The sequence below is a fragment of the Trichosurus vulpecula genome, chromosome 3, assembly GCF_011100635.1.
Source record: "Trichosurus vulpecula isolate mTriVul1 chromosome 3, mTriVul1.pri, whole genome shotgun sequence".
Taxonomy (NCBI): domain Eukaryota; kingdom Metazoa; phylum Chordata; class Mammalia; order Diprotodontia; family Phalangeridae; genus Trichosurus; species Trichosurus vulpecula.
The window spans coordinates 203,174,738-203,190,663 of record NC_050575.1 but is presented as its reverse complement, the minus strand read 5'-3'; the positions used below and the strand labels follow the sequence as shown (position 1 = coordinate 203,190,663).

Below are 15,926 nucleotides of genomic sequence, written 5' to 3'. Positions count from 1 at the left end.
GAGTATTCTAAGGGTTGTCACGAGCAAGCAGGATTATACCTGCCTCGCTCAGTCCCAGAGGGCAGAACTAGAATCTATGTGTGGGGAGAGGGCGGGGGGAACTGCAGAAAGGTAGATTTCTGCTTAGACACTTCCTAACAATAAGAATAATGGGTTGCCTTGGGAAGTAGTGGGTTCCTTATCCCAAGAGGCCTTCAAAAGAAGTCTGGATGACTGCTGTTCAGAGATGGTCAGGTATAGGCTGGTCTAAACCTTTCCAGACATTCCATGATTCTGAGCTTACCACTAACACGGGGAAAGTCATATAAGCAAATAACCAGTGTGCGAAGCAGTAAGCCATCAGTGAAACAAGGACAAAATTTCAGCTGGAGGAAGTCCAACAAGCCTTCATGGACAAGGTAGGTCCCAAGCTGGGCCTTGAAAGAAAGGAGAGTTTCAGCAGATGGCACTGCAAGAGGAGTCCATTCTAGCCTGGAGGATGTAATGAACAAATCCAATTTGATTCAACAAATGTTTCTTAAGCTCCCATTTGTGTGAGGTACTCTTTTAGATGCTGGGGGTATAAGACACAAATGAAATAGTTCCTGCCCTCAAGGAGCTTACAGTCTGAAGAATGGCATAAAGCAAGGGGGTGGCATAAGAAGAGGTTGGGATGGAGGCAGATAGTAATCCAGTTTGCCTGGAAGACAGAATAAGTGTAGGGGAGTAGTGAGATGTGAGGCCAAACAGGTGGGTTGGATTACATCTGTCAGGAACATTGAATACCAGGTTAAGCAGTTTATATTTTATTTGGAAGGTAATGGGAATCTTCAGAAGGTTTTTGACTAGAGGAATGAGATGATCAGAGCAGTGTGTTGGGAAAGTTGCCTAGACATTGTGTGAAGGATGGATCAAAGAGTAGGCAGATTGGAGGCAGGGAGAACAGCTGAGACAACAATCCAGACAAGGGAGAGACTGAATTAGGCTGGTAACTGTTAGTCAAGAGAAAAACATGAATGTGGGAGATACTATGGAGGCAGGATGGTCAGGCTTTGGCAGCTGATTGGATATAGGGGTTGAGGAAATGGGAATGGGTCAAAGACAACTGGAATTGTGAGCCTGGGCAAAGAGAGGGTAGTAGCATTACTACTATGTTAGAGGGAAGAGCATTTGGGGCTGTGAGGAGAAGATGATGAGTCTTGCTTTGGCCATATTCAATTTGAAGTCTCAGTAGGATATCCACGTAGAGGTAGCCAGCAGGAAATTCTAAATGTGAGACTGAGCTTTGGGGTAGAGACCTAGATTTGGGAGAAGTAGATGAGGGATGTTGTGAGGTTCAAATAATACACATCATGGAAAGTGCCGTGTAAATGTCAGCCATTTTTACTATTTGTATCCTTTGGGGCCAGAAGGGAAGGAATGTCAGAATGTTAAGAGATATAAAGCAGATGGCCTCAATCGTCTTAGTAAAATAGGAGAGGTGCTCATCAGCTGCTGATGGCAGAAACATTGTTCTTTTCATCTGGTTTGATGGAGTTCAGCTAGAAAGAGTCCTGGGACAAGTCACTATCATAAGCCTTTAGGCTTAATGTTCTGCAGACTGTTGAAGAGGTGGACCAAACGACTGCTGTGAACATCCTTGGGTGGGTGTACCTCCTGTAGCATCTGGGACAACAGGGATAGTGTGCTCCTCATCCTGTTCCCACATGGCTGTGAGTTCCACTGGAACTGGACATTAACTGGAGTTAATGACTGGATTTTGGAAACTTCTCCTTCTATGAAGCTTGGAGATGATGGATATTCGGTGTGGTGACATCTACAGAAGATGTCATTCTTTAAATTTTTTATGGATCAATGTGATGTCTAGGTAATTATGGGTAACAGTTTGGTTTGTGATAATGGTCTAGTTCCACTATAGTTTACCACTTGAGCTCTTCAGGATATTTTGGGGTCTGTGCTTGTAGTAGAGGGACTTGTCATGCCTTAGTCCATGAAAGGTAATAAGCTTCTGGTACATATAATTCTGGTCAACAGGTTTTGTGTTGCTAGGTATTCAGCAGGTGTGAAATTTTCATAGCCTGTTGTGATGTGTTTACAATTTCTACCATTTCCTTATATTTATCAATAAGTCTGGGCTGTCACCTTTTCCATAAGTCATAGCCTTAGAGCGTTACCTAGAGAGGTTAAGGGATTTGCTTAGGGTCTGAGGCAGGTCTTGAACCCAATCTGGCATACACCAACCTTATGAGATAGGGTTATGATTCCCATTTTATAGATAAGGAGACTGAGGCACAGAGAGGTTGCCTCACTTACCTGTGGCCACATGGGTAATAAGCATCAGGGGCAGGATTTGAACCCATACCTTCCCAATTCCTAGCCAGCACTCTATCCAAGGGCACGGGCAGAAGCATTTCTCAGGCTCCTTCCTGTCCTATGCTCACCTGCACGAGTACATGTGGTTCTTCCTCACGCTCCTGCGGAAGAAGCCCTTGCATCCATCGCAGCTGGAGGCCCCGTAATGCTTGCCTGTGGCACGGTCCCCGCAGATGGCACACATGGGACTGACGCCCAGGCTATTTGGGGCGTTGAGGTTGACACCTTCAGATGGAGATGCATCTGTGCAGGGACAGAGAGCACAGAGGCAGATGAGTGAGGCTGAGGTGGGGCGGAAGGGATGATGTTAGTGGAAGGAGTGTTCAGTTTAAAAGTCAGAAGACCCAATTTCCAATACTATCTGTGTGACCTTGGGCAAGTCTCTTGTCCTCTCTAGATCTCAGTTTCCTCTTCTGTAAAATCAAGATAACAATACACTAGTACATAGTGTCAATAGGGAAATACATTGTAAACCTTAAAAGGTTATAGATAGAAATATGTGCTGTTATTGTTAGTTGTTTTCCCTCTGGGAGATCATATTCTGACCTAATTCCATCACAGTTGAGTAAAGATCTGTCTACCCAGTTACCATAGGTTTAGATCAAGTCTGGGGGCCCCAGGGCAATTCCAGGGGGATACCACCTGCAGAATAGCAACTCTTGGGGAAGGATCCAGGTCACAGCAGCACACATTTCTAAAGCTTTTATGATTTACAATGCAATAACTCCTTCAGGGAGGTGAGGAATAGAAGTGATTATCTCCATTTCACAGATCAGGAAATTAGGCTCTGTCACACAACTAGCAAGGATCAGAGCTGGGGTTCATCCTGAGGTCTTCCACCACCAAGTGCACAAATCTCTAGACCGTTCCTCCCCACCCTCCCCAACCAGGGTGAATATGCAAAGACTCTTCCATCTCCATGGCCAGGGAAGGCTCACAACAGGCTGGTGGGGGTGGGGTAGAGGGAGAAAAAGGGACTTGAAAATCAGGAGGCACAGACCGGAGAGTGTCTAGGGGCTGGGGAGAGCTTAGAGCTAGAGAGATCTTTGAGAATATCTAGTTCAGTCCCTTGATTTTACAGGGGAGGCCATTAAGAACAGAGAAAAGAAATCACTTCTCTGATTGTCACAAACAGACAAAGTTGAGACTAGAACCCAGAACCTTTGATTCCCCATCCAAGTTCTTTGTACTGCACCGTACTATTTGAGACACCCAAGGGATGATTCCATGGCGCAGGAAGGAGGCAGTTCAGCAAGGTGGAAAAACCAGCAGCCGTTAAGCAGAAAGAACCTAGCTTTGCCTACTCTGAGGTTGAACTTTCCTAGAACCCTCCCACTTCCTATACCTGCACGCATAGTGGCCTCTAGATCTCACAAACAACCACTGTAGTCTTGAGGGATTATGAAAGAATAAAATTAAATTAAATTTAAAAAATTTGAAAAGCTGGTTCTCCCAGCTCCCACTGGGTTGGGGCTATTGGCCTGGGGACCACTGACCCAAAAGTAGCCTGTAGCTCCACCTTGAGAGAAAGGGAAGTAAATAAATGACTGGGAATTTTGAACCCCCACCTCAGAGTCCAACTCCTAAAAAGTTGTACGCAGGCCAAACAGATTCTGGGGCAGACCAGTATGGGCAAGGCATGGTAGTCTGAGCCTATTACTGATACGGGAAACAGGGTGCTCCTTATTAACTTCTCAAAGACCCAGGATTCTCTCCATCTCCAAGAAGTCACCTGGGGTTGAGCCTCAAAGTTTCAGGGATGAGACCATGAACACGTAGGTGGTCTGACTGACAACCTGATCTAGCACCCCACCCCCACCAAGGGCAGATCAGAAAGCTAAGGAACTAGATAGTCCCTAGATCTACCTTGGGGATGGGCTCCAAATTTAGGTAGAAAGGATCGCAGGGAAGATTTGCTCAGCCTTTCCTGGAGTTCCATAGAAGCTTGTTAGAGTCCTGGGGAAGCCCCACAAAGTTTCCAAAAAAGCCTCAGGGCAGGGGGAGGGGGGAAGTGCAGAGAGTGGTGGAAGTTCCCCAGCATTCTGTGAAGCTAATGTGCAAGGAGACTTAGGCTTTTGTTATCTTGGTAAACTTACATTTTCAATGAATGATGTTTGTGTAAGGATGTTATTTCTAAAACAAATTCTTTTCTGTTAAAAAATGACACATTCTCCCTATAGCAATGCATTGGTTCTCAAATACAACAAAGGAATGGAACAATCCAACTTTAATTTAAATAAATAAGTCAATTTAGAGGTTCTATTACTTTAAAAAAAGTTTGCAGACCTTTAGTCCAGGCTAATGCCTGGAATGAATAAGGAGACAATTTTTTTCCTAGGTCCTCGCTCTAGATTCCTACTTGGAGTTGGTTCTCTTTGAAATAAAGCTGAATTATTCTAAGGACTAGGGACTGTTACCCTGTCCCCAGGGAGGGAGATTAGAATAATAATGATGATGATGACTCTCATTTATATAGTGCTTAGAGATTGATAAAGTGTTTCCCCTCACAACCACCCTGTGAAGGAGGTTGTGTAAACGTTATAAACCCCATTTTGCAGATGATAAAACTGAGACTCATAAAGATTAAGTGCCTTGCCCACAGTCAAACAACTAATGAATAGCCAGGCCTTGATTTAGAGCTTGAGTCTCTTGACTTCAAGTACAAATTTGCTTTCTACCAGACTCCCTTGCCTGGTTCTGTTCACCTCCTTTTAACAGTTAACTTACTGGGCCTCCTGGACAGCTCTGTATAATTCCTGTCCTGATGAGAAATACGCTTTAGGGAAGGAAATAGGTCCTATTTGTAGATAAGGGGGTATTTATATGAGATAGCAGGATGTAGTGGAAAGAGCCCTAGAGATCTAGGATTCCAGTTCCGGGTCTGTAACCAACCAGACGTGTTCCCTTAGCCAAGCCTAAGGGCAGATTTTGATGAGATGAGTGCTACAGACCTGCTACTGCTAGTATCCTATAGGAGTATTATTAAGTATATATATATATAATATAGATAATCATATATATGTATGATATATTGCTACACACTGCAAATAGATTCAGCATCTTCTCATTCCGGCTTGGTTGGCTTGATGTTCTGCCTCCCCCAAGGGATGAGACCCAGGGGCCCCACAGCTGCCCCCCCTGCCTCCCAGCCCCAAGGTTTCTGTGAATTATTGCCTGAGGCACGGTAATTGTTAAGCTGTGTGTCCCTTCCCCTTTACTAGCCCCCTTCCCCCTCTAATCACAACAGTCCCCATCTTAAGGGAGTGCAGACCCCTCCCTGAAACCTTGGCTACTTCAAGAGACACTGAAGAGACCTGGGGAGATTCAAGGGTTTTATTTGGGTTCTGAGAGCAGAACGGCCAGGCATCCCTGGGGGCTTTGGCTGGAGAGCTGAGAACGGCCAACTTTTCTCTAATGTCCTGGGGCTTGGGGGGTAGGAGGGTAGGGGATGGTGGTGGTGGTGGTGGTGGTGTTGGACTTCCTCCCATCAGACCTCAGAGCAGAGGCCCTGGATGGATGCTAATGAGCTTGGAGTAAAATCTTTTCCCCAGCTCTGAACTCTGGAAGGCACCAGGGTGAATTGGATGCAGAAGAATCTGGAGAAGGGGGAGGGAGGGAGGGAGGAGGAGAGAAGAGAAGAGCAGTCACAGATCAATTTGCCCATTAGGAAAACAACTCCAATCACTTCCTTTTTAGCTCCTTCCTCTTCCACACACCCAGCAGGCAAAACTTTCTAGAATACTAGAACCCTAGATCATCTGAGCTAGAAGGGCAGTGGGGCATAGTGGAAGGTGTGCTAGATTTAGAGCCAAAGGACCTGGGTTCAAATTCCAGCTCTGCCTTTTACTATCTGTGGGATCCTGGATAGACCACTTTAACTCTCTAGATCTCAGTTTCTTCATCTGTAAAATTAGGGGTTTGGACTAGATGGCCTCTCAGGTCCTTCCCAGATCTAGAGCAGTTAGATAGTACAGGGGATCAAGCATTGGGCTTAGAGTCAGATTCTGAGTTCAAATGCAGCCTTACATATTTACTAGCTGTGTGACCTTAGGCAAGTTACTTAACCGCTCCTTGCCTCAGTTTCTCTATCTGTAAAATGGAGATAATATAGCACCTACCTCCCGGAGCTGTTGTTAGGATCAAGGGAAGTAATAATTGTAAAGTGCTTAGCACATAGTAAATGCTATGTGAATGTTAGTCATTATTATTATTTTTTATGGTCCTAAGGAGTTGAACCTGTTGACCTCTAAGGTCCTTTCCAGCGCTAAATCTCTAGCCTATGAAATACAAAATGTTAGTACTGAAAGGGCCCTTAGGACACACAACTAAATTTTTTCCCCTTATTTTGCAAATAAGAAAACTGATTCCAGGGAGAAGTCACCTGCCAAAGGTCACATAATGTGACATCTAGAACCTGGATCTCTTTAGTCCAGTGAAGGACTCTTTGAACCACACCAGGAAACTCTGGCTTCTCCAGCTTAGGCAAAGAGAGGGCTGTGTGTTATTTCCTAAGCCACGTATCCAGCTTCACTTGGGATGGGGGATGGGCCCCATGCAGAAGGGACACAGATGGAATCTGCCCCTTTGGTCCTTAAGGAAACTGTGGCAAGAAGATGCTGCAACAATCTGAACTCCCAGAGACTCTATCCTGTGACCTAGGCTGCTGGGGAGCCCAGTCCCTTGACCCTGACCCTAGCTTCTTAGCTTCCTCTCGGCTCTTCTTGCAGGAAGTATACAGAAGCCACTGGAATTGGAGGCAAAAGAGAAGCTTGTAGTTACTCCTATGGGGAAAGCATCAAGGCAGTGAATAAGATGTTGGACTTGGAAGTCAAAAGACCTGGGGTTTGAGTCTTCTTCCTGTTCAATGACCCAAAGCTAGTCACTTCCTCTCTTTGAGGTGGCTTCTTAATCTATAAAAAGGAGATAATGATCATTTGCATTCCCTGCCTCACCAGGCTTCTGGGAGGAATGTGCTTTATAAACTGGAAAGCTTGTAGAACCCAGCCAGCCAGAGCCTGGCCTCCATGAGCAGCATCCCATCCCTAAAGGTAGGATGTGAAGGCTTCCTAGGAACCCCCAGGAAAGGGCTTCTTGAACCTAAGAACCCCTAGAGAATGCCCCAGATCTCCAGAGGATCCATGAAGAACTTGGATGGGGAAAAAAAATCACGCCTTTATTTTCACTAACCCCTAATTGAAATTTGACATTTCCTTTCATTATAAATTTTAAAAATAAAAACATTCCAAGAAGAAGTACACAAGCTTCACCAGACTGCCAAAGGGGTCCATGACACACAAAAAGATTAAGTAACTAACCTTGGATTGGGGCTTGGACACTCCAGGTTCACAGCTGTACCCCAAAGCCTGGGCATCCCGTAAAAACAGTAGAACACTTTTGTATCATGCTCAACAATGTGCAAAGGACCTTCCTAGCAGCTCCAAGTAAGGACCAGACCTTGGGCCACAGCCAGTGGTGTGTTCCCATTAGGAGATGGAATGGTTGTACAAGGACAGTTTGTGCTCTCACTCATTCCAACAGAGTTTTCTCTTTCTCAAAAGTTTTCATGATCATAGGATCACCATCACCCCCCTTGGGAAAGAGGGAATAATGGTGGTGCCATTCAGTGTCCCCATGTCACAGAAAAGGAAACAACAGCCCAGAATTGCCCATAGTCACATAGCCAGTTAGTAGCAGATTTGGGACTGGTCCAGGGCTCTTTGCCTAAATCCAAGCTGCTTCCCTTTCTCTATACTTTTCTCCAGCTTTGGACTGCACAATCACCAAGCTTTCTTGCTTAGAGATCACCGTAAAAGAGATCATTAAGCTACTACGGCCTGGAAACTTTCTGTTTCATGGCCCCATCAACTTCTAGCTTCAGGTGGACTCAAAAGACTTTACTTCCCTTGGACCAGTCTGGGGCTAGAAGGAATATCTGATTATCTCAAATCCTAGGATCAGTAAACACTCTAGGAGGGCTCAGTTTATATATCTATGCATGTTTGAGAGTATCTGGGCTCTTCAGTCTAGAGTTGGAAGGGACCATGGTGGTCATCTAGTCCAACCCCTTCATTTTACATATGAAGAAATTGAAAGCAAGAAGTAAAGTGACTCCCCTAAGGCCACAGGGGTAGTAAGTGGCAAAGCCAAGATTTCAAACCAGACTCTGCGATTCCAAAGCCCACAATCCTTCTACTTAGCCCAAGTCTGTATGTGTATGGCTGTACATATATGTGAGCATATATGTGGGACATCAACATAGCCACCTGGAATCCGGGTTCATATGCAAACACAGACAGATTTGTAGCCTGACTTATACACAGCAGCATCATGAGCATACATACAAATGAACTAAAAAAATAGAACTCATGTATATATACAAATATGGGACATGAATACAGATCTCTATATATACACAATACCCAGGTGACTACTTATATCTTGAAACTACTTTGCCAGAAAATCTTTTTCCTTGTTTCTCTCCTATGGTTAACCTGAGGCACCCCATGATATACTGGTACTCCCTACCCCCATCTGCCTTCTCTGGGAACACACTTTCCTGTCCCCCTAAGTCCCTAGGTTTCATTCCTTATTACTCCACCCTACTCTGGCCTGGAGAATGTAGGAGCCATAGGCCCATTGCCCCAGTCCACTGTCAGAGAAAGAAGGCCCCTGATATCAACCAAATCAGTCAGTCAATTAGCATTTATCGAGCACCTATTATGTGCTAGGCACTGTGCAAAGCACCAAAGATACAAAGAAAGGCAAAAAACTGTCCCTTACCTCAATCTAATGGAGGAGATAGAATGTAAACAACTACATACAATCAAAATGTTACAGGATAAATTGAAAACAATCAATAAAGGGAAAGTACCAGAATTAAGAATGATTGAGAAAGACTTCCTGCAGAAGGTGGGATTTTAGCAAGGACTAGAAGCCAAAGCCCTGGCTTAGTGGACTCAGTAAAGTGAAGACGCAATCAAGATTGCCAATATACTCTACGTCCTATAAAAGTTTCTGACCAGGCTCCTGTACATATCTCCACATAGATCATAGACTATTAGAGCAGGAAGAAAAACCTTAGAGATTATCTGGTTCAACTTCATCATTTTACATTTGAGGAAAATGAGGACTAGCGAGGAAAAATGACCTGTGCACACACACCTCTGCATGGGCACACACACACACACACACACACACACACACACACACACCTGTACATATACTTCCAGGCCTCAGCAGAGCCACACAGAACCTCGATACATACACTTCTATGTATTTGCACAGGACCACACACCTTTATACATCTGTATGTGGCTGTCCACATCTGGGCACACCACCTGCCCCTGCTCCCCTAAGCACCCCTCCAGGCAGACTTACCATTGCCCATGGTCAACACCTGCACATTCTCAAATTCCAGAGTAGTGTAGGCTGGGTCCAGGGCAGCACTGTAATCGGCCATCTCCATGTCGACAAGGGCTTTGGAGAGACGCATTCTCTCCTGCCTGTCCAGAGTGGCCAGGTCCCTCCCGTTAGGCCGCCTGACCAGAAATGGGTCCACACCCCACTGGGCCTCTTCGGCCCCCCTCCCTGCCTCTCTGTCCCCTCTGCCTCTGCCCAGATCCCTCTATCTGTCCTTCTAGATTTCAAACATTTCTCTGAGAGGATTTACAGAGCTCTCGGCCTAGCCTTTCCTGAGGGGTGGAGGCAAGAGACTAGGGAGGGGTAGGGGTTAATCTTTAATCTTCTTACCCTCTGGTAGACACCATGGGGCTGGGCAAGCTAGGGTTGGGTTAGGCTTGCCTGGGGTTTTTCCCTTTCTTACGGGAGCCATGATTAGGTTGGCTGTTGGATTGGGGCTGACATCCTCTGTGCTAATTACAGCCCCCTAGGAGGTCATTGGTCTAACTTTCTGCTTTCTGACACAGCATGGCGCAGTTACAAATAGCACACAACTGGCAGCCATTAGACCTGAGTTCAGTGTTCAGCTCTGTCCTTTACTAGCCATGTGATGCTGGACAGGTCACCTCACAGAGTGATACTGGGGAAAGAACACTGGCTGTGCATTCAAAGCACCCAAGTTCAAACCTTTTTTCCCATGCCTGTTACCTGTGTGATCTCGGGCAGATTGCAACTTCCCCAAATCTCAACTGGACTAGATAACCTCTGAAGTTCCTTCCAAATGTAGTGTTGTGAACCTCCCTCTGACTCAGTTTCTTTATCTGTTAAGGGAGGGGGGCGGGCTGACTTATAGCAATAGCTCATATTTCCATAGTGCTTTAGGTTTATTTAAGTTATTATTATTGTTTTTACCATCTGGAGTCTTCCTGACTCCAGATGAAGAAACTGAGGTACAGAGAAGCATATTGACTTTTCATATTCACGTGGCTAATGCCTGGGTCAGGATATGAAGGCCAGTCCCCTGACTCAAAGACTCTACCTCACTGATTTCTCAAATGATCAAACCTTCTGGTACATCGACTTCTAATCAACATATATTTTAATATGTGCTTGTTGTCTCCTGCATTAGCTCAGTAAGCTCATCGAGAACAGGGCCTGTTTCATTCTTTGTACAGTCATTGTCTGAGCTGGGCACACAGTAGGTGCTTAATAAATACCTGTCGATGGACTAGCATTCAACAAGCAGACTGTGGGCAAGTCACTTAACCTCTACCGCCTCAAAAAACCAAAAAAGTATTATAAAATCAAATAATAATAGCTAGCATTGAAATAGTATTTTAGGACTTGAAAAGTGCTTTACAGCTAAGCTTTTATCTCATTTGATCCATATGACAACCCTGGGAAGTAGGTGCTATTATTATCCCCATTTGGAAACAGACTTAGACAGAGGTTAAGTGACTTGCCCAGGTTCACACAGCTCATAAATGTCTGAAGCTGGATTTGAACTCCGGTCTTCCTCACTCCGAGTCTATCGCTCTGTCCAGTGTACCACCTAGTCATGCTGAATATACACGATCCCTAAGTAGATGTTCATGGTAACAAGATTTGTCATAAATTTCACATAATGCCAAGGTTAGAAGAAGTCCTTAGAACACAGAATGGCAGAGCTGGGATGGATCTTAGCACCCAAAGTAGTCAAGCTGAAAGGCAGATCTTCAGGATCATCTAGTCTTCCCTTTTATCAGTGAAGGAAGAAACTGAGGCTGAGAAAAGGACCTGAGGCCGCCCAGCTCCTTAAGAACAAACTCCTCTAAGCAGTCTTTCCACCGCACTGTGGCTTGTCCTCCTTACCTCTCCCTCACTCTCTTAATGCACTAACGTTAACTTGTGTCTTCTCTCTCTGGTACATGGGGAAGAGGACTGACCCGAGAGACAAGCGGTAGCTTCTAGACCTGGCTCTATCAGTGACTGACTGTCTCTCAGCTCTCTCCTCTGGGTCTCAGTTTTCCCATCAGTAAAATAAGGGAGCTGTACTCTACTCTCAAGGCTTGGGGGTAGCTGTGATTTTGTAGCTATGCTTTTCTTGCCCTCTAGGATTCGATCTCTTCTTCTTCTTTCACTGACCTTCTTTAAAGAAGCCTTAAGAACATTTTAAAATGTCACCTAAGATAGAATCCACAGGCCTTCCAGCTTTATATTCTGTGTCTGAATATAACGGATTTTCTGAGAGAGGGTTCAGATAGATCTCAAAATTTAGGAATATGCCCCCATACATCCTAGTTCCCCTTAAAAACCTGAAGGTCAGTGCTGATGGAACCTTAAGAGACCATTTGAATCCCAAGACCTGGGTTCAAATCCTGACTTTGCTGTAACCACCTATGTGACCTTGAGAAAGTCATTCAAATTTCTCTGGGCCACATTTCCTCATCTGAAAAATAAGGGTGTCAGACTAGATGGACCCTAAGGTCTCTTCCAGCTCTACTATCTAGGTGCAATATCCTCATTTTACAGATGAGAAAACTGAGGCCCAGACAAGAGATGTGACTTACTTAAAGTCACATGTTGAGCCTTGCAGCAGAGAGACCCCCAGAAGACCAGTAGGGGAAGCATGGGGACTCAGTGACCCCAGGGAGAACACATCCCTGGATGTCCACATCCTAGGGGAAAACTCCATTTGCCCATTGTCCCATTCTGGTTCTGTCTCAGACCTCTGGGTCTGGGATTTTCTCCCCCTTAATTACCTTTCTAGATCTATGACCTGGGATCTAAATCTTATCTTACATTCCCCACCATGCCATCGATTGGGATGACAAACTCCACAGCCCTTGTGTGAAGAAGGTTTCCCTCAGTTTGCTCTGAATGAGTCTCTTTTAAACTTCCTGAACATCATCAATCAATCATCAAGAAATTATGAAATGCCTACTATGTGCAAGGCGCTGTGCTAGGAATACCAATATTACATAGGAGACACTCCCTACTTGAAAACAGCTTACATTCTAATAGGGAAGGCTAAGATCTATATAAATATATATGGTAAATATTAGAATAAACATAAATGTAAAGAATATATATAAAATATAATATAAATATAAAGAAACTAAATACAAGTAAATACAAAGTAGCACTATAGCAGTTAGATGTGATCAGGAAAGGCTTCATCTAGAAGGTGGCAGTTTTGCTCTCTTAAAGGGGTAGAAGAGGCAGCTAGGTAGCACAGTGGATAGGGCTTGCAGTCAGTTAGATCTGAGTTCAAATCTGGCCTCAGACACTTACTAGCTATGTGATCCTAGGCAAGTCACTTAACTCCTAATTGCCTCAGTTCTTCATCTGTAAAATAGGGGACACATTGGAGAGGGAAATGGCAAACCAGTCCAGTACCTTTGCCAAGAAAATCCCATGGACTTAAGTCCATGGGATCACATAGAGTTGGATATGACTGAATAACAACAAAGGAGGAGAGGGAGTCTATGAGGCAGAGGTGAGGAAGGAGCAGATTCTAGGCCCAGGGAGGAGGATGTGGGATAACCAATGAAAAGGCATGTAGATAGGAGATGGAGTGTGGTGTGTGAGGAACAAAGAGGAGGCCAGTTTGGCTAAACTGCAGAATACTGGAGGGGAATCATGTGGAGTGAGGCTGAAAAAGATGGGTTGGGGCCAAGTGGTGCAGGGCTTTCAAAACTAGAGGAGTATTTATTTGATTCTAAAGGCGATAGGGAGTCACTGGGGTTAGGGAGCAGAGGACCAGCATGGTCAGATCTGTGCATGAGGAAATCGCTTTGGTCACAGTGTGAGGAAAGGACTGGAATGGGAAGAGACTTGAGGCAGGAAGACCAATGAAGAGGCCATTGCAATCATCTAGGCGAGAAGGGATGAGGGCGTGAACAAAGGTGTTAGATGTGTGAGTAGAGAGAACAAGCACGATTTGGCAGCTGACTGGAGACATGGGGTGAGTGACAGTGAGGCCTTGAGGATAATGTCAAGGTTATAAACCTGGGAGACTGGAAAAATGATGGTGCCTTTGATAGAAAGAGGGAAATCTGGAAGACAGGAGCATTTGGAAGGAAGAATGTGAGCGTGTCTTCCTCAACTGGTTGGGATCTGGTGAACAAGCCTCTGCTTTCCTTCCTCGTGCCCTTAAAGGTTTCATAGACTTACTCCATTCCCCTCCCCTGACCTTCCACTTTAATAATAAAAGTAATAGCTCACATTTTTAGAGTGCTTTCAGGCTGACAAAGCCCTTTCCTGACACACCTGGGTGTGGGAGCTCATACAAGTGTTATCACCCACGTGTCTGTCCTCATGGAGACTGAGTGGTTACTCTCTAATGTACAGCCTGAAGTCCTAGAATAATAGGATGAGTAGCTAGAAGGAACCATACAATCCCCTCATTTTACAAGTAAGGAAACTGAAACCCAGAGAGATCAAGTAAGTTGGCCAGGGTCACACAACTAGTATACAGTCCAGGATTTGAACTCATGTCTTCTGGCTCCAAATACAGAATTCTTTCCACTACTTAACCTGGCGTTCAAGGCCTTCTGTAGTCTATTCCCAACCCATCATTCCCGATTGTCTTCCTTTGGTCCTCTTCAATCACTTTCTGTTCCAGGGAGGATGGTCACCTCATTGTCCCTGAACATACCTTGTTTCTCCTTTTCTTTCTCCTCTCTCTCTGCCTTTTTAATTCTTCCCCATCTTTTAAAGCTCAGATCACTTCCTAACTTCTGGCAGAAACCTTCTCTGACCACCTCAAACACTGTGATCTCTCTTTCCTAAGAACTTGACACTACCAGAGTCTTGTGAAATCTCTTCTATTATCTTGTGTTACTATTTAAATAAAATTAAATGAACAATTTGCTGGGCACCTATTGTGTGCAAAAATGCTGTTTGGGGATTGAGCATGGGGAGGGACATCAGAGTAAAGAAGCTGACCTGGGTCTCTGCCTTGGGAAGTCCATGGTCTAGGGTGGGAAGTCAGGACACAAATACATGAAATTTAATTTTTCACGTGTTGTGAATAGTAGCTTTCTTACCAGACTGTGAACTCTTTAGAGGAAGAGATTTATACTTGTTAGTACCCACAGCACTGAAAGAAAAGTGCAAACACTTTCACATCTATCATCTAAGATCTGGAAGCTTGGGAACTCAGTGCTAATCCTAGCTTTGCAGCTTCCTAACTGACCATGGGCAAGTCACTTCCAAGATTTGCCCCTCTGTTTCCTCAGCAGATGATTGACAAGGTCCCTTCTAACTCTAAATCCAATACCTTACGATCTCATTTAATCTCCTGACCCTACCTTTCATCAGGTGGGTGGCTCTGTTTCATTCCTCCTATTTCACAGATCAGGAGGCTGAGGCTCTGGGAAGATAGGTGGCTTGTTCAAAGTCACACACCTAGCAAGCAAGGTCTCCGACTCCCAAGCCAGGGCCCTTCCCAGTGTCCCGCACTACCTCCACAAACATGGCGGTACTGTAGCCATTTTCATTTCCTTTTTCTGGCCCTTCCCTCATTCCCTTCACATTTCTCTTGAGGTGTAGCGATAGCTGATGTCTTTGATAATAAGGCCCAGTCCCAAAGTTCACAAAGTGCTCTCCTCACAAATACCCTGCCGACTGTGAAGTATGGAAGGCAAGGATGGGCTACCACCCTTTAACCGAGGAGGAAGCAGATGCAGGGGAAAATGGAACGACTTGCTCCTGGTCACGTGGGCTCCGTGTGCCCCAGTTCTAGGAAAGGGAGTGGGATGCTTTCAACTTTCTTTCCTATTTACTTCCCAGCTGTACATGGGCTGATGCAACTACAGAATCAAGGCAGGCTGTTTAGTGTCTGCTTGGACACCTCAGGGGGCTTCTGAAGTCATAAGGGGAGGCAGCAATTTAGGGGTTTTTCAAACAGAAAAATTTGACATAGAAGTCTCTATGATCCCCTACTCTCGACTAAAGGCTGTGGCTCAGTTTTCTACGAAGTTGCTTCTACGGAGAAACCTAAGGAGGGAAGTGGCTATCTGTCCAGAGGAAGAAACCTGATCACAGCAAACAAAGTTAGATCATAGGCTTTTGAGCTGTAAAGGAACTTAGAGATCATATGGTTCAACAGTTCAACTCTCTACTTCGACAAATGAGGGAACTGAGGCATGGGCAGAGGTAGTGCCTTGCTTACAGAAGAATATAAACTCCTT

The 15,926-nt window shown here is 45.0% G+C and overlaps 1 protein-coding gene across 2 annotated transcripts in view; it reads right to left on the bottom strand.

The window, feature by feature from the left end:
• HNF4A (hepatocyte nuclear factor 4 alpha) overlaps positions 1-10,013 on the bottom strand; it is a 34,939-nt gene extending 24,926 nt beyond the window's left edge. Inside the window, exons 1-2 of one of the 2 annotated variants that reach the window (XM_036747999.1) lie at positions 9,730-10,013; positions 2,421-2,595 (exon numbers count right to left, since the gene is read on the bottom strand). In XM_036747999.1, coding sequence (XP_036603894.1) covers positions 2,421-2,595; positions 9,730-9,844 — 290 coding nt within the window. In that variant the 5' untranslated portion in view covers positions 9,845-10,013. The remainder of the gene's footprint in view (positions 1-2,420; positions 2,596-9,729) is intronic. The other variant, XM_036747998.1, reaches the window with a different exon arrangement.
• Positions 10,014-15,926: the final 5,913 nt, after the last annotated feature.